The sequence below is a fragment of the Anthonomus grandis genome, chromosome 15 (assembly GCF_022605725.1).
Source record: "Anthonomus grandis grandis chromosome 15, icAntGran1.3, whole genome shotgun sequence".
Classification (NCBI taxonomy): Eukaryota; Metazoa; Arthropoda; class Insecta; order Coleoptera; family Curculionidae; genus Anthonomus; species Anthonomus grandis.
The window spans coordinates 3,174,616-3,196,702 of NC_065560.1; the positions used below are offsets into that span (position 1 = coordinate 3,174,616).

A 22,087-nucleotide genomic window follows, 5' to 3' on the forward strand; every position below is an offset into this window, starting at 1 on the left:
CAAGCACCGTTGCCGCGTTCGCATTATTTTTAAAGTTAACTGACTTATGCCGACCCCTGTATTTTAACCTGAAACACATAAGAAATTACCTTGAATTATTAGAACAAACACCTAAAAAATAACTAATTAAAATTAAAATTAAAATGAAAAATAACTTTATTTTTTCCTAGAAAGAAAATCAAAAAATATCTTTAATTGCGAATTGGGAAAAATTAAAAATTACTTGGAATTGGCAAAAAAAATTGAAAAGTCTAAAAAACTTGAAATTATAAATAAAAAAAAGTCTGGAAATTTTGAAAATGGACAAAAGTTTAACATTTTACACTTTCAACTTGCTAAAGTAACTTAAAAAAATAAATTATTTTTTACTTAAAAATATTCAAGAAATAGCCTCAAATGCCTGAAATATTTAAAAAAAAACTAAGAGTTAACAGAAATTGTCTTCAATTGCGTGAAAAATAGTCAAAGAAAAGCCTGAAATAAATAAAAAAATTTTTAAATTAATAAATTATTAGAAAATGCGCATTTGTTCTTAATTCAACTGCCTAGAAGTAATTAGTTATTTATTCCAGGCAACTGAATATATTAAGCTTACAGAAATTATAAGCTTTCAATTCAACTGCCTGGAAGAAGGTATATATTTATTCCAGGCAGTTGACTATACAAAATGATTTAGAATATTAACAGAAGGAGGCATTAACTGCCTAGAAACTTGAGGAAAATGTCATTAATAATTTTAAAAAAATTTTCTCTATGAAAGTGTCAAAAAATATCTTTAACTGCCTTGAAATTAACAAGAAAAAAATCCGTTGCCTGAAAAGAGGTCGAAAATAGATTTAAGTATCTGAAATAATTCAAAAATAACTGAGAATTATTAAGAATAAAAATTCGACTGCCTAAAAATATTGAATGATTCTCTCAACTATTTAAAAAATATTAGTCATAATGACAGGTACGTTTAACGCTAAATATGAAATAATAATATGCATATAAATTTAAATAATATTATGCATAAGGGGTTGTAATTTATTAATGAATTTTCAACTCATTCAAAAAATCGTAGCAATATAAAATTAAATTCATTTCACTCGCAAAAAGGGACTAAAGTTAATAAAAATAAAGTTTTATTGGTAAAGTGTAGAAGGTATTTGAGTTAATACCAGCCTGAACTAACTGTCAATCACAATAAAGTCTTCGACAGGCACTGATAATATAACGCGGAAAATTTCAATATTTATACAAATTTGGTATATCAAAACTTAGATTACCCCAATGGATAATAAGAGTTTCGACAAACAAAAACTGCCCGATTTAATAACATTGTAACTGGAATTAGACAGGAAATTGTGTTTTCAGTTCGCAATGGGAACAGTATGCGAATGCATATCCAGTTGTTTGTTCGCCGGCATAATCTCGTGATCTGGTCCAATAAGCTTGAAATAAATCAAATACTTCGCGATGATAGTTTCGTTCCACTCTCGTTTCCAGTTTTCAGTTGTGGAAACTACAAAAAGTTAGATCGACGGACGGACGGTGCCATACCTACACTTCAATCTATGCGTAATTGGATTAGTTCTTTTCGGTCCGGTTGTTTGGAAATAGACGGGTATGATTTGTTCGTTTGTATGGTGGTTTGAGTAATTCTTAAGTATTTTTTAATTAAAATAATTTTTTCAAGTTTTTAACAATTTTTTTTTAATTAAATTTAGTACGTTTATTCCAGGCAGTTAAAGATATTTTTTTATTCCTTCTTAGAGAAAAATGAAAAAGAGTTTTTTGTGTATTTTTTTTAATCATTAATGAGCAACTTCCAGGCAACTGGAGTCTTCTTATGTATTTACTCCTAAGTTATTTTTCAACTATAAATAACGTCTTTTTTTATACTTTAATTTCTCTATAAGTTAAAAATACTTAACTGTCTGAAATATGTAATTACTGTATTTTAGACAGTTACATTGAAAGCTAAAGCTTTCTATAAGCTTAATATATTCAATTGCCTGGAATAAATAACTAATTTCTTCTATGTAGTTGAATTAAGAACAAATGCGCTCTATAGGTTAAATACACTTAATTGTAAAATATTAATAATTGTATACTTAAAGCGAGAGTGTATTTTTTGCAACCTGCTATAGCCGCATACCAAAACACTTTTCTATTATTTAATTAATTCATTTATTTTAATTTATTTCCGGCAGTTGAGGCTATTTCTTGAATATTTTGAAGTAAAAAATAAATTATTTTTTATTACATTTTCTTTTCAAGTTACTTTAGTAAGTTAAAAGTATAAAATGTTTCAAAATTTCCTGATTTTTCTTAATTTATAATTTTAAGTTTTTTAGACTTTTCAATTTTTTTTTTGTCAATTCCAAGTAATTTTTTATTTTAATTTTTATTATTTATTTTTTAGGTGTTTGTTCTATTAACTCAAGGTCTTTTAGGAAGTAAAATATATTCAGTTAATAGAAAATATCAAGGTTCAGTTGCTTGGAAAAAAGCGTCAATTCATTTAATACTTAAAAGAAATTAGTTATTTATTCCAGGCATTTAAGTGCAGTTGGAAATTCATTAATAAATTGCAAGCCCTTATGCATAATATTATTTCATTTTATATGTATATTATTATTTTATGTTCAGTGTTAAACGTACCTGTCATTATAACTAATATCTTTTAAATAATTGAAAGAATCATTTTTAGGCAGTCCAATTTTTTTTCTTTATTTATTCCCCGGTTATTTTTCAATTATTCCAGGCACTTGACTTCTACTACTTTTGACTACTTTTCAGGCAACTGATCTTTTTCTGTTAATTTCAGACAGTTAAACATATTTTTTAACACTTTCATAGAGAAAAACGAAGTCAAAATAAAAAAAGATTTTTTTTTAAACCATTAATAGCATTTTTCTAAGTTTCTAGGCAGCTAAAGCCACCTTCTGTTAAGTCTAAACCATTTTGTATATTCAACTGCCTGGAATAAATATATACCTTCTTCCAGGCAGTTAAATTGAAAGCTTATGATCTATGTAAGCTTAATATATTCAATTGCCTGAAATAAATAACTAATTTCTTCTAGGCAGTTGAATTAAAAACAAATGCGCTTTTTTTATTTCAATTTATTTTAATTCTTTCATATTAACTAATTTTTATTTATTTCAAGTAGTTTAGGCTATTTCTTGAATATTTCCAATTAAAAAATAAATTATTTTCTATTACATTCTCTAAGTTACTTATTTACTTACTTTTTAAAGTTGAAAGTATAAAATGGTAAATTTTTTTCAATTTTTAAAGTTTTTTAGACTATTAGTTTAAGGTAATTTTTTTATGTCTTTCAGGGAGTAAAATATATTCAGCTTATAGAGAACATCAGGGTTCAGTTGCCTGGAAAAAAGTGTCTATTTATTTAATGCTTAGAAGAAACTAGTTATTTATTCCAGGCATTTAAGTGCAGTTGGAAATTTATTAATAAATTGTAAAAATTCTTTGAAGAAAACAGTTGAAGGAATCTTTCAATATTATTCAGGCAGTCGATTTTTTTTTCTTAATTATTCTCAGTTATTTTTGGACGTTTCCAGGCACTTGAATCTATTTTCTACTACTTTTCAGGCAACAGATTTTTTCTGTTAATTTGAAGACAGTTCTACAGTCTAATTCATTAAATTCATTTATTTTAATTTATTTCGGGCAGTTGAGGCTATTTCTTGAATATTTTCAAGTAAAAAATAAATTATTTTTTATTACATTTTCTAAGTTACTTTAGCAAGTTAAAGTTCTAAAATGTTTACAAAATTTCCATTTTTTTTTTAAATTTATAATTTCAAGCTTTTAATATTTTTTTTTGTTAATTCCAAGACGTTTTTTATTTTTTCCAAACAATTAAAGATTTTTTTTAAATTTATTTATTGACCTCGTGCTGAGCACATTTAGTCACGAAAATCCTCTATATTTTTTTAGTATTTAAACTAAATCGGACGTCACAAACGACCATGCCAAGTCGGGGACTCGAACCTAGGGCCACACGACTGCTAGGCAGGTATATACCCACCGCGCTGCCGGGGCCGGCTACAATTAAAGATATTTTTGGATTTTTTTTTCAGGGAAAAATAAAGTTATTTTTAATTTTAATTAATTATTTTTTAAGTCTTTTTTCTATTAATTCAAGGTTGTTTTTTTATATTTTTTAGGCAGTAAGACAAATTTAGCTTATAGAGAACACCAGGGTTCAGTTGCCTGGAAAAAAGTGTCTATTATTTAAAGCTTAAAAGAAATTAGTTATTTATTCCAGGCATTTAAGTGCAGTTGGAAATTTATTAATAAATTGTAAACACTCTTTAAACAGTTAAAGAAATCTTTCAATATTATTAGGCAGTCGATTTTTTTTCTTAATTATTCCCAGTTATTTTTGAATTATTTCAGGCACTTGAATCTATTTTCGACTACTTTTCAGGCAACAGATTTTTTTCCTGTTAATTTTAAGGCAATTAAAGATATTTTTTGACACTTTCATAGAGAAAATTTTTGTTTACAATTTTATTAAATTATTAATGGCATTTTTCTAAGTTTCTAGGCAGTTAATGCCTCCTTCTGTTTATTCTAAATCATTTTGTATAGTCAACTGCCTGGAATAAATATATACCTTCTTCCAGGCAGTTGAATTCAAAGGTTATAATTTCTGTAAGCTTAGTATATTCAATTGCCTGGAATAAATAACTAATTTCTTTTAGGCAGTTGAATTAAGAACAAATGCGCCTTTTCTATTAATTCATTAATTTTAAGTAATTTTTATTTATTTCAGGTAGTTGAGGCTTTTCGTTGACTATTTTTCACGCAATTAAAGACATTTTCTGTTAACTCCTAGTTTTTTTTTAAAATATTTCAGGCAGTTGAGGCTATTTCTTGAATATTTTCAAGTGAAAAATAAATTATTTTTTATTACATTTTCTAAATTACTTTAGTAAGTTAAAAGTATAAAATGTTTCAAAATTTCCAGATTTTTTTTTTAAATTTATAATTTCAAGTCTTTTAGACTTTTAGCTTTTTTTTTTGTTAATTCCAAGTCATTTTTTCCAAGCAATTAAAGATGTTTTTTGATTTATTTTCTAGGGAAATATAAAGTTATTTTTCAGTTTAATTAGTTATTTTTTAGGTGTTTGTTCTATTAATTCAGGGTAATTTTTTTATGTCTTTTAAGGAGTAAAATATATCAGCTTATAGAGATCATATTATTATCTTATGTTCAGCGTTAAACGTACCTGTCATTGTAACTAATATCTTTTAAATAGTTAAAAGAATCATTTTTAGGCAGTCCAATTTCTTTTCTTAATTATTCCCCAGTTATTTCTCAATTATTCCAGGCACTTGACTTCTGCTACTACTTTTGACTACTTTTCAGGCAACTGATTTTTTTCTGTTAATTTCAGATAGTTAAACATATTTTTTAACACTTTCATAGAGAAAAATGAAGTCAAAATAGACAAAGAATTTTGTTAAATCATTAATGGCATTTTTCTAAGTTTCTAGGCAGTTAACGCCTCCTTCTGTTAATTCTAAATCATTTTGTATATTCAACTGCTCAGAATAAATATATACTTTCTTCCAGGCAGTTGAATTGAAACCTTATGATATCTGTAAGCTTAATATATTCAATTGCCTGGAATAAATAACTAATTTTTTCTAGGCAGTTGAATTAAGAACAAATGCGCTCTATAAGTTGAATACACTCAATTATAAAACATCAATAATTGTATACTTAAAGTGGGAGTGTATTTTTTGTAACCTACTGTAGGTATTTATTCCAGGCATTTAAGTGCAGTTGGAATTTCATTAAAAAATTGCAAGCCCTTATGCATATTATTATTTGTCATTCGTTCAGATGTAAACATACCAGTGATTATGACTAATATTCTTTTAACAGTTGAAGGAGTCCTTCAATATTATTCAGGCAGTCGATTTATTTTTCTTGATTATTCCCGGTTATTTTTGAATTATACCAGGCACTTGAATCTATTTTCTACTACTTTCTAACATTTATTTGTTTTAAATATTCAGCCATATTGTGACATATTCTAGGAAGGAGTTTTAATTCTAAGTATTTGGAAAAAAAATGATGTTATAGGATTATTTTTTTAAAGTTTTATTATCGCTTTACTTAGTATGTGTTAGCCCTCTAATTTTTTTTTGTTTAATTAATTATTTTGTTAATTCCATTTTATTAGTTTTTTTAACTTAATTGTAATATAAGCTTTCACTTTATTTTCTATAAAAAATAGCCTCAACTGCCTGGAATAAATAAAAAATTACTTAAATTTAAGAGAAAATGATTAAGTTGTTGTAAAAATATTGAAAAATTTCGTTAAAAAAAAGGCAATAAAATAGCTTATTATTTTTAAGTAAAAACTACATAATTTTTTCCAGTAAAATAATAATAATAAAAATAGTCTTTGTTAAGTAGAAATAGTTACATACAAAAAATCAATAAATTCCTTAAAAATTAAGAAAAATAAAAATACAGACAACCATATAGTCAAAAATAGCTTGAATTGCCTGGAAAAAATTTTAAAAAATTGTCAAATTTTGAAAATTAAAAAAAATCCGAAAATTCTAAAATAATTAAAGTCTGACCATGAAAAAAAAACGACTATTTAATAAATAGACTAAAAATAATTTAAAATTATAATAAAATATTACTGAATTGTTCCCTGGAAAATGATTAAAAAACATGCCTGGAATAAATAAAAAATTACTGAGAATTAACAGAAAAAGTTAATTATAAATTTAAATACGTGCAATTTTTTAAATTAAAAATCTGTAAAATTTTAAAAAGAAAAAAATATTAAACTTAACAAAAAAACCACAAACAATAAAAATTTTTTGATAGAGACTAAAGAGCGGAAAAACGATGAAGATGTAGAAAAAGACCCCAAAATTGTTCAAACATATAGTATAGACAAAATCAAAGAAAAGTCCTTAAAGCCTTATAAACAGATGAAGAAATCCTGGAACGAATAAAAAGAAAGAGATTGTTTAAGAATAAAAGAAGAGAATACATGAACATACAGAGGGAATGAAGCCCCTTGTATTTAAAAAAAAAAATACCTTCTGAAAAATCACCCAAAATCTCATCTAATAGCCACTTTTGTTGGTAATTTTTTAATTTTGAACATTCAGCCTTATCTTCTAAACCTAGTAAAACCATTTTCATTTTATTCTAAAATTACTTAATTCATCTAATTTTCTCAAAAAAACACTTTAATAAGGAGCATTTTCCATCATAGATCCACCTTTAGACGATCCCTGGCTAAGCATCGACAAAAATTACGTAGATATCGGAGACATCATTAGCGGCAATTGTACGTCACTACCGTCATATCCCGCCACGAATATCAGCTGGTATCTGAACGGCAAACGCGTAAGTCATTTAAGGATATTTGCCATAAATTACCAAAAAAGTATATTTCTATCTTATAGATCCAGGATAGCTTTACTAGGATATCACAGGTTATACCAGAGTTCAGTTCTGGCTACAAAAAGCATTACATTACAATCTCGGGCATCGAGTTGCACGTAATGGACAGCACGTTTCAGGTAAGTCATCATGTTCATATTAATAGTGATTAGTGGCAGTTTCTCCTAAATTAAAAAAAAATTAACAGAACTCTTTAAATTTACTATTATATACACGCATGGATAACTCGGGTCTTAAGTGCGACAGTTCTCTCTTTAACTTAAGCCTGTGCTTATGTAAGATTAATTATGTCCTTTTTTAAATTATAGAATGGAAAGGCAGTGTTAAGTTGTGTGGCTACTATTTTCAATATTTACCGAGGGGAGAGGAAGGAAATGCTTGAGGAAGCCAAACCTAGACCACGACCTTCTTCAGTGTTAGGAGTAATGTCTGGTAATTTTTTATTTATTTAATTAATTTTCAAGTAAATAAACTAAGGTCTGTAGATGTGTAGATCTAAGTAAATAATTTTTTATATATTTCAGGCATATAAGCATACAGTTTGCTCACTTATGGGGTTCAAAAGCATCTACTAATTTAAAGGGTCATATTTGAGTAATATTTAAACCACATAAATAATATTTCTTAAGAATGAGGCAAAATATATATTTTTAAAATAACACCCTGTACGCATAGAATAATATTGCATTTAATTTATTTATTTTAAATGACAGCATCGTTTTGTCGGGGATTTATAAATAAAATAAAAATCTACAATAAATTTAATTTTCGTTGCTAAAATTTAAATAATAATCTGTTTTTAGCATACTATATTTTTTATGAATAAATATTGAATAATGATTTTATATGAGAGCAATATATTTTATGAAGTACAAATAAATTGAATTTAATTTTATCAAAATAACCGACTGTTTTATGTATGAAATGGTAAACGACAACTGTTTTTAGTAATAATTGTTTGCACCATTGAATTTTTTGTTTTTTATTTTATTGCTTGACAAATTTTGTAGATATTTTCCATAGTTTCCTATTTTCCAAGCTTTTGGAGTAATTGTTTAAATTATTTCAAATATTGCACGTAATATTTTAATTACGTTCCTTATTGACGTGACTTTATATGGTCCAGGGTTAGAAATAACTTTTATCCAGCAAATTTGAGTGATTTCTTATGCCTTTCAGGCATTTTTTTATATTTTAAAAATTTTTTGTAATCAAAGTAATTTTTTATTCTATTCCTATGAATCGAAATAATTTTTTGTCTTTTCGAAAAGTTCTCAAAAACTGCTAGGATTAAGTGAAATTTTCTTTTAACATCGAAATCCCAATCAAAAATAGAACAAATGATAAAGAATAATATCTAGTCGTTAACTTTAAAATAAAGAAGTTATGGAGGATTTTTGAAAATTTAGAAAATTTTTAGGTGTAAAATTTGAAAAAAAAATCTTTAAAAAATTCAATTTTTCTTTAATAATTTTATTTATCGCTAAAAAAGCTTTAAAAAGTTCTATAGAAGATTTTTGAAAAAACCGACACCCAATTTTCTTAAAAAAGGTTCCGCAAAAAATCTAAAGGAGTACCCCTGGAAAAATGTTAATAATTTTGGTTTTTATTTTTTTTCTGGAAAACTATTGGTTGAATAAAAAAATAAATTGAATAAGAGTTGTGTGGAATATCAATGCGCATCACACTCAATAAAAAAATAATTTTTAAAATCAACAGTTTTTTAGAAAATCGGGAAAATTTTCTTATGGGTTTTTCTTCATTTTCTCGAAAACTATTGGGAATATAAAAAATTTTTCTTTAGCATTGGAATCACAGTCAAAATTAAAAAAAATCATAAAGAATAAGATTTTGCCGAAAATCAATAACTAAGAAAGTTATGGCAGATTTTTGAAAAATTAAATGGATTTTTGAGTAAAAAATTTGAAAAAAAAAATTTTTTTTAAATATTTTTTTTTATGGAAATTAATAGACTGCCCAAAAAGCTTGACGAAAAGCTTACAAAACTTTTATGAAAAGTGTGCCAGAAGAAAGTTATACCCAATTTTCCCAAAGTGGTCCCATGGGAAAATGTTCATAATTTCGGTTTTTATTTTTTTTCTGGAAAACTATTGGTTGAATAAAAAAATTATTTGAATAAGAGTTGTGTGGAATATCAATGCGCATCACACTCAATAAAAAAATAATTTTTAAAATCAACAGTTTTTTAGAAAATCGGGAAAATTTTCTTATGGGTTTTTCCTCATTTTCTCGAAAACTATTGGGAATATAAAAAAATTTTCTTTAGCATTGGAATCGCAATCAAAACCAGAAAAAATCATGTAAAATAATATTTAGTCGTAAATCAATAACTAAAGAAGTTATGGCAGATTTTTGAAAAATTAAATAGATTTTTGAGTAGAAAAATTGAAAAAAAAATTTAAATTTTTTTTTCTCTAAATTAATAGAATGCCCAAAAAGCTTTTAAAAAGTCTGACAAAACTTTCATGAAAAATGTACCAGAAGAAAGTTATACCCAATTTTCCCAAAGTGGTCCCATGGGAAAATGTTCATAATTTCGGTTTTTATTTTTTTTCTGGAAAACTATTGGTTGAATAAAAAATAAATTAAATAAGAGTTGTGTGGAATATCAATGCGCATCACACTCAATAAAAAAATAATTTTTAAAATCAACAGTTTTTTAGAAAATCGGGAAAATTTTGTTATGGGTTTTTCCTCATTTTCTCGAAAACTGTTGGGAATATAAAAATTTTTTCTTTAGCATTAGAATCGCAATCAAAACCAGAAAAAATCATACAAAATAATATTTAGTCGTAAATCAATAACTAAAGAAGTTATGGCAGATTTTTGAAAAATTAAATAGATTTTTGAGTAAAAAAAATGAAAAAAAAAATTAAAAAAAAAAAAAATTTTTTGGAAATAAATAGACTGCCCAAAAAGCTTTAAAAAAGTCTTACAAAACTTTTATGAAAAATGTACCAGAAGAAAATTATACCCAATTTTCCCTAAGTGGTCCCATGGGAAAATGTTCATAATTTCGTTTTTTATTTTTTTTCTGGAAAACTATTAGTTGTCCAAAAAAACTAATAAAACAAAAGTTGTTTGAAATACCAACACGCATCAGATGCACTAGAAAAATAAATTTTTAAGCCCAACAGTTTTCCAATAAATTGGAAAGAACCTTTTAGGAGTTTTTCCTCATTTTCTCGAATACTAATCGAAATATGGACATTTTTTCATCGACATTGTATTCCTAATAAAAAATGCCATAATAGTAATTTTTAGGTAAAATCCTAAATTGAGGTTCCAATTTCTTCTGGATCTAGAGATATTAGAGGTTATGTGCTATAAATATGTTCCTTTTAACTAATTTCGAGGTTATATTTAGGGTGAATGCACTCAGCAAATCAACTGAAAAACATTTTTTTTAATACCTATAAAAAAAAGCTATACGCTGTTACAAATCGCTGTTTTTTGTACGATATCACATTTCCAATTAAAAACGTTTATTCCGCTAAAAACATTGTTTTTTTTTCCTATTTGCAAAAAAATTCAATTTAAAGATACGGTACAAAAATACAAATAAAATTTTCTAAATATCGCTTTTATTTTTTAATAAAATACGATCGTGGGCACCTAAAAATGTATTTTTTTAGAAAATCAAATAAATATATATAAATTAAATAACAGGAGTGTATACGCTAAAAATAATAATGAAAAATTACCTGCTAATTGAAGTCACTTCTTACAGGAAGTCGAGACAATTTTCCAGAGAATCAAATGTTCATTATTCAACTGCCTGGAAGTAATTCCTTATTTCTTCCAGGCACTATAAGTCATTTCTTGCAAGCAACTCTTCGTATTTCCCTGGTACGTCCCCTTTTGGCGGCCATCTTGGCTTGCCACGTCACATTGTGGGCGGAGCTCGATTACGTCAGAAGCATCACGTGACTCTCTGCGCATTATTGCACAACTGACCACGTGACCGTTGTCAAGTGGATAAAGGTCGAAGCTTCGGTTTGAGCATTACCAGGGTTATGCAATAAATTCTTTTGAAGTTGAATTGTTGAAACCTAAATTGTTTGAAGTCAAATGCTTGCTGTTCAACAGCCTGAAAGTAATTTTTTAATTCTTCCAGGCAATTTAGTAATTGAAATACTCGGAAGAAGAGAAACATGCTTATATTGTCTAGAAGAGTAAGAAAATTAAAATACTTCAAATTTTTAATTTTTTTACTTGAAAAAAAAAAAAAATTTCCTCGAAAATAAATATTTTTTTTGCTATCCTCAAAATCCCGAAATTTGAAAACTTCTTTGCATAAAATCTATATAATATCATAAATCCTAGATTCTTTCAAATTTAATTTAATAATTTGAATGCAACAACCAAAAGTGAATTTTTTTTTACAAAAATCAGAATTTTGGGATTTTTTATATCTGAAAAATTGACATGCTTAAAAATCTTAAATTCTTTGAAATTTCAAGAGCCTAAATTGCAAATTATATATCACTTACCCAATAAACAATGCCTCCAAGTCAATCATCATCCAACAATTAATTTTGATAACATCTATCATACGCATGTAATTTCTCTGCAGCTACTCATAATTCATGCAGTTTATCTGATCCCACTTTCTCAAGGTAAAAATTAATTTCTCGATCGAAAATCGGCCCGATTTGCCGAAACAAAGTCTTTATCACACACACAATTAAAATCTGTTTAATTTCAGCTGATTACGTCATAAAACGAGAACAATAATTTTCAATAACCTTCAGTTGAAAGGTTTACGACCGTACTCCGTTCCCGTGGCAACAGTTTTTAGGTTTATATTATGTCTTTCGGTAAGCTCCGTTCCTATCCGCACGACCCTTTGTTTTAAAGTCGCAGTCTGTAATAAAAGGCACGTAAAACTCGGTAAAAGCGATCTCGGTTATGCATTTAGCGGAAAAACGAAAATACCCTTAAATCAGACCTTAATTTTCTTTTTCCATATAATAAATTGTCTTGTTTGTTAGTGAATTTCGTATGTATTAAGCGCAAATGAGGTAGAACCTGGCAAAGAAAGAGAACCCAAAGAATATCTAAGGCTGAAGAAGGACTGAAGAAGAAGTGGATACTTTAATTTGGAAAATAGATGCATTCGGTTTGTTGTAGCTCATATTACAGCTAGTTTGCTTATTTTTTAGCACTTTAATGCATTTTGAATACACCAGTTAAGGGTCATAAACTAAAGCAGGGTAATATATTTGGCCTTCATTCGCTTTTCCTATAGTTGGAGCCAAAAAGATGTTCTCTTGTCGCAATTTCGAAAATTCATTATCAACATCAATCTGAAAGGCACATACTTATGAAAAGATCAAAGGAAAATAAGCCGCTTTTTTATATTGAACTCTTTATACCTCAACATTTAAAGACTTAATTTAATTGACAATTTATTTGCATGATTTAAGTAAAAAATCACTAAATACCGCCCTATTAGGCGCTGTACCACATTGGTTAATTAACGTAATACCAACTTTAACGTAAGGTGTGGGACATCTGGACAGCCTACAGAAGACCTTGACAAATATCATCAATGTTTTCTTAAGCGAGTGTTGGGAATAACGACGAATAAACATTGGAAGAAATAAAGTCCATCAAAGTTTTCTAGTTTTGGTACGTGACATAAATTAACGGTATTCCAAAAATTGAAAATAGATTTAAGACGTTCCTTAGGGCTTAGTGTTGGTTCAATTGCAAAGTAAAGGAAACACGTTAAAAGGATTTATATAAATAATAAATAGAATTATAAAAACTCTGGAAACTAAAAGAAACGAATAATCATTCAATGTTCTATGGAAAATTAAAATGTTATTTGAAAGAAATAAAAATTAATGCCTGAAGGATACGAAAAAGGATTCCAGTTATCTGAAAAAGACGAAAAATTATATCCACTCATAGGAATAGAATGAAAAATTAATTTAAATAAGAAACATGCTTACAATATAAAAAAATACTATCAAATGCCTGGCAATTAAATAAAAAATGGTCCCAAAAACATGCAAATATGAGAAAATGCCTGATGGTAGAAGAATGACTTAAAAATGCTGGCTAATTACTTTAAACCCTGCAACACATAAAGAACAATTAAGTCAAGTGAATATTTAAAAAAAATACTGAAAGAAGCCTGAAAAATATGAGAGTATGGAAAACATTTTTAACTGCCTGGAAATTTTTCTTTAACTCCTTATTCCAGGCAATTGAAATTTGAAAAAAAAAATATATAAAAAACATTCTCAACTGCTTGTTTTGTTATATGTGTAGTAAAAGTTAACAATTAAAAATAGGCACCACATATTTTTTTTTTAATTATTTTGATCTCGTTACTACAAAATATTTCTTAGATACTTACCCCAGGCAATTGAAACTATGAGAAATTATTTCAAGTGCCTGGATTTTTCTTCCTGGATTTCTCATATCTGCAATGAAAATAGAGAAAAAGAAATAGGCACCATATAATTTTTTTTTATTACCTTGATCTCTAAGCTCCTCTAACATTTCATACATAGAAAGGAAGGCTCGGGTAAATGTACCAAATACAGGCAAACTAATTGGTGATTGACCTCAAGATTCTAAAAGATAATTTTAATTCCATTCCATTAATATATGTTGCACTTAAAAGTCTAGTTCTTTAACAGGCATCATCAGGACTATTCTTGATTTAAATTTATTCTTTAGCTCCTCATTGCAGGTAGTTAAAACTTGAAGAAAATATTTAATAAAAAAGACTCTCGACTACCTGGAATTTTTCTTTGCACTCTAAGACATATACGTGTATAAAAAGTATATCATATGCTACACAGTGGTACGTATGTAATATCGGAGTATTTTCGTCGAATATTTGAGATGTAGTAATTGAGTTTAAAAACTAGATTAGTAATTCCCGTGTCAATTTTTTAAAAATGCTGAAATTTCCTCGAGGGTTTGAAATGGCAGTTTGTTTATTTAAATTTGATATAATTATATATATGTATATTGATAAATATTTAATACAAAAACAGTGCTATTAGATTGGATATTATAGACAAAAAACAGTGATTTTTCAAAGGTATTTCTTACTGGGCAAAGGTTTGGGGTAGGTGGGGGGTGTAAGGGTTGTGTTGATGAAAAACAATATTTTTGTATTAAATATATATGCAATATTTAATTAAATAACATTGTTTATATAACTTTGATACAATTTTATATATAAATATTTAGTATAAAAACAGCGTTATTAGATTGGATATTATAGACGAAAAACAGTGATTTTTCAAAATAATTTCTTACTGGGTAAACGTTTGGGGTGGGTGGGGGGGCAAGGATTGTGTTGATGAAAAACAATGTTTTTGCATTAATTATATATGCAATATTTAATTTAATAACATTGTTTATTTAAATTTGATATAATTTTATATATCAATATTTAGTATAAAAACAGCGTTATTAGATTGGATATTATGGACGAAAAACAGTGATTTTTCAAAAGAATTTCTTACTGGGTAAACGTTTGGGGTGGGTGGGGGGGGCAAGGATTGTGTTGATGAAAAACAATGTTTTTGCATTAATTATATATGCAATATTTAATTTAATAATATTGTTTATTTAAATTTGATATAATTTTATATATCAATATTTAGTATAAAAACAGCGTTATTAGATTGGATATTATGGACGAAAAACAGTGATTTTTCAAAATAATTTCTTACTGGGTAAACGTTTGGGGTGGGTGGGGGGGGCAAGGATTGTGTTGATGAAAAACAATGATTTTTTAGAAGAATTTAGTCAAATATTTGAGGTATAGTAATTAAGCTTAAAAACTAGATATTTAAATACTGTGTCAATGTTTTTAAACGCCGAAACTTTCATCTCAAAACTTTCTCCCTTTTGTAACCAGAATCGTATATGATATACGTATATTCTACAGTTTAATAAATACACCTTTACCATATACGGTTAATAAGTATACCAATAGTTTTAATTTAAAAAATGTATTTTTAAACCTAGATAATAAAAAGTTGTTTAGAACCAAAAAAAAACTGAAGTTTCTTAAACATTTATTGACTTATCTTAAAAAATTAAATAATAATAATGTTTATTTATTTAGCATATTGCTACATACAAGTACAATAATATATATTATAATTTTTTTAAACATACTTACAATATCTTGATAAAACTAGTAAATATAAAAAGTAAAAATAAAAGTAAGCGAATAAAAAATAAAATACAGCGTTAAACTACACAAATATTAAAATTAGATATACCTTCCTAACAACCGTTTAAATTCTCTTATATAACTACATTCCTTAATAATATTTGGTAACTTATTAAATTCGATTAACTATTTATAAAGAATAGAATTCATCATTTCGCTAGAATAGCATCTATAATAATAATAATAATAATAATAATATGTTTATTTATCATATTTGCTACATACATGGTAACAAGGCAAGATTCGAGAAACTACAAACTCATAATTAACAATATAAAACCTAAAACTAGTGTGTTAAAAGTGTAAAAAAATAAAATTAATATAAAATTAAAAACTATACTAAAAAGTGTAAAAATAAAAATAAAACGACAAAGCAAGACAATTTAAACATAAAACATATGCACAGATATAATTTAAAATGATACTAAATTTCCACTTATTTACGATAAAAATCATAGCAATACGCCTTGTTTTCTATAAAATAAAATAAAATGGGGTTTTTTCACGTTTTACTCAAAAACCTTAAGGTAATGTGAGAAAAGTATAGATACAAGAAGCATAGATTTCTTTATCACCTATAATTTTCTTAAAAAGCATTCTCGCGTAGTAGTAATTAGCGTTAGTAACTACATATGTAAATTCCGTGTCAATTTTTTTTAATCTTTATTTTGTAAATAGAATAGTAGATGATATACGTATATTCTACAGTTTAATAAATATAACTTGACCATATATATATATGTGTGTGGCCTGTATGTGGAATAATATAGGATTGTGTTATGAGTAATATTATTTTGTTTTTTCTTTTTAAGTTTTGTAATTTACTTCACACAGGGGGTTAAACTTGTATCTTAAAAAAAAAAAAATTTACCTCCTTTTTGCCATTTTTGTAAATAGATACAATTAAAGATGTTAAATAATTCCATTAAATAGTATCATGTAAACAGTGGCAAATAAGCAACTTATTATTATTAATAAATATACAGGGTGTTACTTAAAGGTATGTCATAATTTAAAAAGGACATTCTTGGACCGATTTTAAGTCAAAAAGTTTATATAAACATTGGTCCTAAAATGCTTAGTTTTAAAGTTTTATTTTTTTTCGTTTTTAATAAATTTTTCAAATATGGTTTAAAATATTGAACTGAATTTTAGCACAGAATATTATGGCATAAAAACACATTTTTTAGATGTTCACCTACTTTTTTTAGCAACCAGTGGCGTAGCTATGATGAATTTTTAATACAATTTTACAAAAAAAATACTACGCCATTGACTTACAAAAAAAAATTATGATTTTGTCTTAATTATCAATTAATTATAAAAAAAATTCCTTTATGACTTTTGCTGTAAATCTTACCGTTTGGGTGTAATCGTTAATTAAAAAAACGTCTTTTATGCATAAAATGCATCTTTAAAAATTATGGAAATAAATCAAGTTAGCTACACCCTGTATCTTAAAAACTAAGCATTTTAGGACCCCTGTTTATATGAACTTTTCGACAAAATCGGTCCAGGAATGTCCCTTTTATATTATGAATATATAATGTATTGCTTGGGATGTTTTTTTGGGTGAATAACTGCAAGACTGTAATTAAATAAGGCGCATTCTTCCATAAATAAATTTTAATGTAGTAATAATGACGTAAAATTATACATTTAAATACGTGTATGTATAATTAGAAGGTCTGCTAAGATCAAATATAATCCCGAAAATAATTATTTTATTCAAAGGTGGAACAATAGGTAGTTTGCTCCCGTTAATTCCTACCGTCGCAGCTCCAATTTCCTACACAGAGGGCCTGGCTTCCTGTTTCGTCGCGTTAATTGCTGAATATTGTATGATTCTCCCACTTTTCCACCACCGGGCCATACCGCGAAATTAACTAGAATATAGATTTTAATTAAACAGGCTGTAAAGTTCACTAAAGGATTATAAGAACTCTTACGTAAGTAGTGACAAAATAAAAACACTCGGCCTCAAAATGTTTTTTTTTTAGCCCCGAAGGGTACATGTTTCACTTAAAATTAAGCATCATCAGACCTACAATGAACAGAAAAACACACGTAATTACAATAAAACCCTACATTAAAACAAAATAAATGTTTAAAAATAGTTGTAGGTCAGCTATTTTTAAACATTAATTAAACATTAATTAAATTAGTAGGTTTCAATGTAGGGTGTGTTTTTCTGTTTATTGTATCTCTGATGATGCCTTATTTTAAGCGAAACATGTAACCTTCGGGACTAAAAAAAAATATTTTTAAACCGAGACTTACTAAAGGAGTTACGCACTAAAAAATCGCACAATTACCGATTCAAGCTTACTCAAAATTTTTTGTTTTTTAATGTAGATAACATACTGAACCAAACAAACTGCAAAAGTCTTATTATACAGGATTTAAACTTTGATATGCAAACATAACTTCAGGCTGACATGTCGTTTAACCGGGGCCAAAAACAACTAACTCTGTAACAAAGAAGATAAACGGTTCGTTCATATGTGTAAGCGAGCTAGCGCTAGGGAGTGTCGTCGCAAATTAAGATTGTAAACGAAACCTAAAGCTTCTCTGTCTTTACGTTGTTCGAATGGGTCCGGCTACTTTGCCTGGATATCATAAAAGAGCCGGGAGGAGCGACATCCGACTCTGGATTAAAGCAACAGCCAGAATGCCGTTTTTGCTTTATTGCTGCCAGGGTGATTCTGGCAGATATTTGTGTGCTTGGATGCCATTGGGAGAGTTGCAATTTAAGCTATTTTTTCAGGTTCATATGAAGCAATTTTAGGATGACTGGAACTGGAAAATATTTGACAAACTGGATTGAATTATATCGAAAACTGAGTGCAGGAAAGGGGTAATAAATTAATTTCTATTTATTTAATAATTCAGATTAACCTCAATTAACTGAAAGAAGTTTATGAATATTTAGAAGCTTCTTACAGGCAATCAAAGTGTCTCGAATTCCTGGAATAAACTTTTAAATTACTTTCAATTAAATGGAAGAAGTTCATAACTACGTAGAACACTCCTCTTACAGGCAATTAAAGTGCCTTACATTCCTGGAATAAACCCTGAAATTACTCTTAATTAACTAGAAGTTCATAAGTGCCTTAAAGACTCTTAAGCCCGTACTATAGACGGGTGGAGGGTGAAGATTAGTGGGTAGAGACTAGAGAGTAATATACCTTGGACGCACTATTTTTTACACACACTATATTATTACAATGACCAATTTAATCAAGTTCAGTCGTAGATTGTAGCTCCCGTGAGTGAGTTTAAAATGATGCCCCTACATTTTTGAGTTTTTTCTTAATTCGTCTGCTGGGTCCAATATAGGTTTGCGTTTAAAAACAACCGCAATTAATTTTTCCTCTATTTTACTAACAAACACTACCTCGCGCTTTTTTTTTTTTTTTTTTTTTTTTTTTGTAAATGAACGTATAATATAAATAACGTAATTTTAACTTCACACACACAGACTGATTTTATTGTTCTTATATCTACTGTTTTATGTAGCTAGTAGCTATGTAGTGTTTTTCTTATTTATTCATACTTTTGACCACATACAATTATTGATTTGTATAAGTTTGTATATTTGTTTTATTAGTTTTATTTTATTTGTTTTCATGTTTTACTTTAGTTATCAGCTTTGCCTACAAATTGTAAAATTTTTTTGATAATAAAGCGATGATCATTTATTTATTCATTCAAATTACCTTTAATTAATTGGAAGAAGCTTATGAGTACTTAGAATACTCTTACAGGCAGTCAAAGTCCTTCAAATTCCTGAAATAAACTCTTAAATTTCCCTCAATTAACTGGAAGTTCATGAGTGCTTAGAAGACTCTTACAGGCAGTCAAAATGCTTTAAATTCTTGGAAAAAACTCTCAAATTACCCTTAATTAACCAGTGGCGAAGCGTGAACTTTTTTTTCAGGTAGACAAACAATAAAAATCGTTAATTAGAAAAAAATGTGTATTCAATATTATTCATTTTAATGAAATAGAGAATGAAAGCGCATGAAATATTCACTCATAGCGAAAAATTATGTAGTGACATTAAAAAAAAAATTATTACTGATAGCATAAAAAGATAGATAAATAAAAATAAATACTACTTACAAAAAAACATAACATAAGTATAACTATAACTTATAAATCCATAATATCCATTAATTCAAAATTAATTAAAGACAAATAAAAACGCAACTAAACTACAATTGCCAATATCGAACAGTCGTTCATAAATAACCACTAAAAAAACCTGTAAGATGTATTGCGACCGACCAGATCAAACGTGTCCATAAACAATAACCCTCAACAGCATAATAAAATAGCTGGTCGACTTCGATAGACAAAAGCTCGAATGTCTTTCCCGCGAGTAAATTTTGCATACTTAATAGGCTGAATGCTGATGCGGCCGGACCTCTGCCACCCTGCTTCATGCGTATATGGTTCGATTAATTGCTCTAAATTTCGGAAGACAAATATCAATGTGTCTTTCTGGGGCTCGTATACAATAATTGGGTGTCAGCCCTGCATTTTTATTTTAATTGGCGCGCCTTAGATATTATAGATAGATAGATATTATAGTCGTTTAGATGCTATATAATAATAGTAAGGAGCCACTAGGTTCTGTGTTATTTTTTTTTATTGTAATTCAACAATTACATGAAATAATTACGTAATAAATTGATGACAAATAACTTTGGGTAGACAGGGTCTACCTTGTCTACTCGTACGCTTCGCCACTGCAATTAACTTAAAGTTCATGAGTACTTGGAAGACTCTTACAGGAAGTCAAAGTGTCTCAAATTCCTGGAATAAACTCTTAAATTACCCTCAATTAACTGGAAGAAGCTTATGAGTACTTAGATAATAATTCACGATTAACAATTAATGTGTGAAGGCTCTGTATTTAATTACAACAACAACAACAACAGGTAAAGAGAAGTATAATTTTATAGCGATGATCTAAATTTCGCAATTGTCTATGAGAAGTTTTTTAGGTAAAAATATAATACAGGGTTTTCATCTATAACCTGACACTGCTTATGAGTCGAGATCGGAAAATGACAACAATGTGCGGATTTCACAGAACATCATCAATATTTTTAAAGTTTTTTTTGACAGCGTTGCCAAGTTTCAATATTTACCTAAAATAGGAGGAAAAAAATTGATGATTTTCAAAGGCCGAAGCTGAACGTTTGGTGTGCAGTATCGAAATCTAAAATTTATGGGCCATTTGTTTTTTCAAGAAGCAACAGTGAATGGAAACAATGGAAAACCGATATGTCGGAAACATTTTTTTATCCTCAACTTCAGCAGTATGGAATTTTAGACACGGTCTACTTCCAGCAAAACGATGCGCCACCACACCTCTCCAGGGTCGCAAGGGATTCCTTAACTGGATAACAGATGGATAGGGCGAGCAGGTCCAATCGAGTGGGCACCTTATTCTCCCGATATAACCATTCCAGATTTTTGTATATGGGGATATGTAAAAGACCGTTGCTACAATCCAACGCCAAGAATTTTGGATGAACTGCGCAACAACATCTAGTAAACGTTTTAAACCATATTACACCGCGAATGCTACACAACGCCTTCGGCAACTTATTTCTCCGTCTACATATGTGTTCCGAGCATATTCAGCAGCTAATTTATTAGTTATAACTTAAAATTAATTTCTTCAATTGTTTGTTGTTAAAATTGTTGTAATTTATTACATAGAATAAATACTTTTTATAGACATGGCAATAGGGCAAATTATTTAATTATGATCATGCTAAAGCGATACATAGGCAATTACCAGAAAATGTTCATCAATCACCGAATATGTATTCTAGGAAAATTTTCAAAAAGGTGTCGTTTACTAAAGTTGGTTCTGTAAAAAAAAATAATGAATTTAAGACAATTTATACATTTTCGGCAATGGGATTTAACAGGCTCTCATGTGAAATTAACCCTAGAACTGCACAGTGGGGTCTAAAAAACCCACTCGCTCAAGTTGTTCAATGTAACTCGCGCAGGCGTGCGTTTTTTGACCAACCGTTTCACGTAAATTTAGTAGAGAGCCGACCGCGTTAAGAGCCAGTCGCTACGCCGAATACGCTAATCCATTACTTTGCAATTACAATATTAGTGGATCATCTGTGGGTACGTCAGACCCCAGTGTGCAGTTAACGACTGTTAAAGTTTCGAGGTGATTTTTTTTGTCATTTCCTAATATGGATAGTTCTAAGAGAGAAAATCGTCGTAAGTTAACGGAAAAAGAGTTAGAGTGTGAAGCTGAAAATCTGTGAACAAATGAGGAACAACCCGAGATCATTGAAGATATTTTTGGAGACTTATCAGATGAAGAAGAAAACGATGTTCTTGAACAAGAG

At 28.1% G+C, this 22,087-nt stretch overlaps 1 protein-coding gene across 1 annotated transcript in view; it reads left to right on the top strand.

Moving 5' to 3' along the window:
* Window positions 1-22,087, top strand: part of LOC126745041 (uncharacterized) — a 108,470-nt gene that overhangs the window by 78,673 nt on the left and 7,710 nt on the right. The window contains exons 4-6 of the mRNA XM_050452721.1: window positions 7,269-7,402; window positions 7,462-7,578; window positions 7,768-7,891. Coding sequence (XP_050308678.1) covers window positions 7,269-7,402; window positions 7,462-7,578; window positions 7,768-7,891 — 375 coding nt within the window. The remainder of the gene's footprint in view (window positions 1-7,268; window positions 7,403-7,461; window positions 7,579-7,767; window positions 7,892-22,087) is intronic.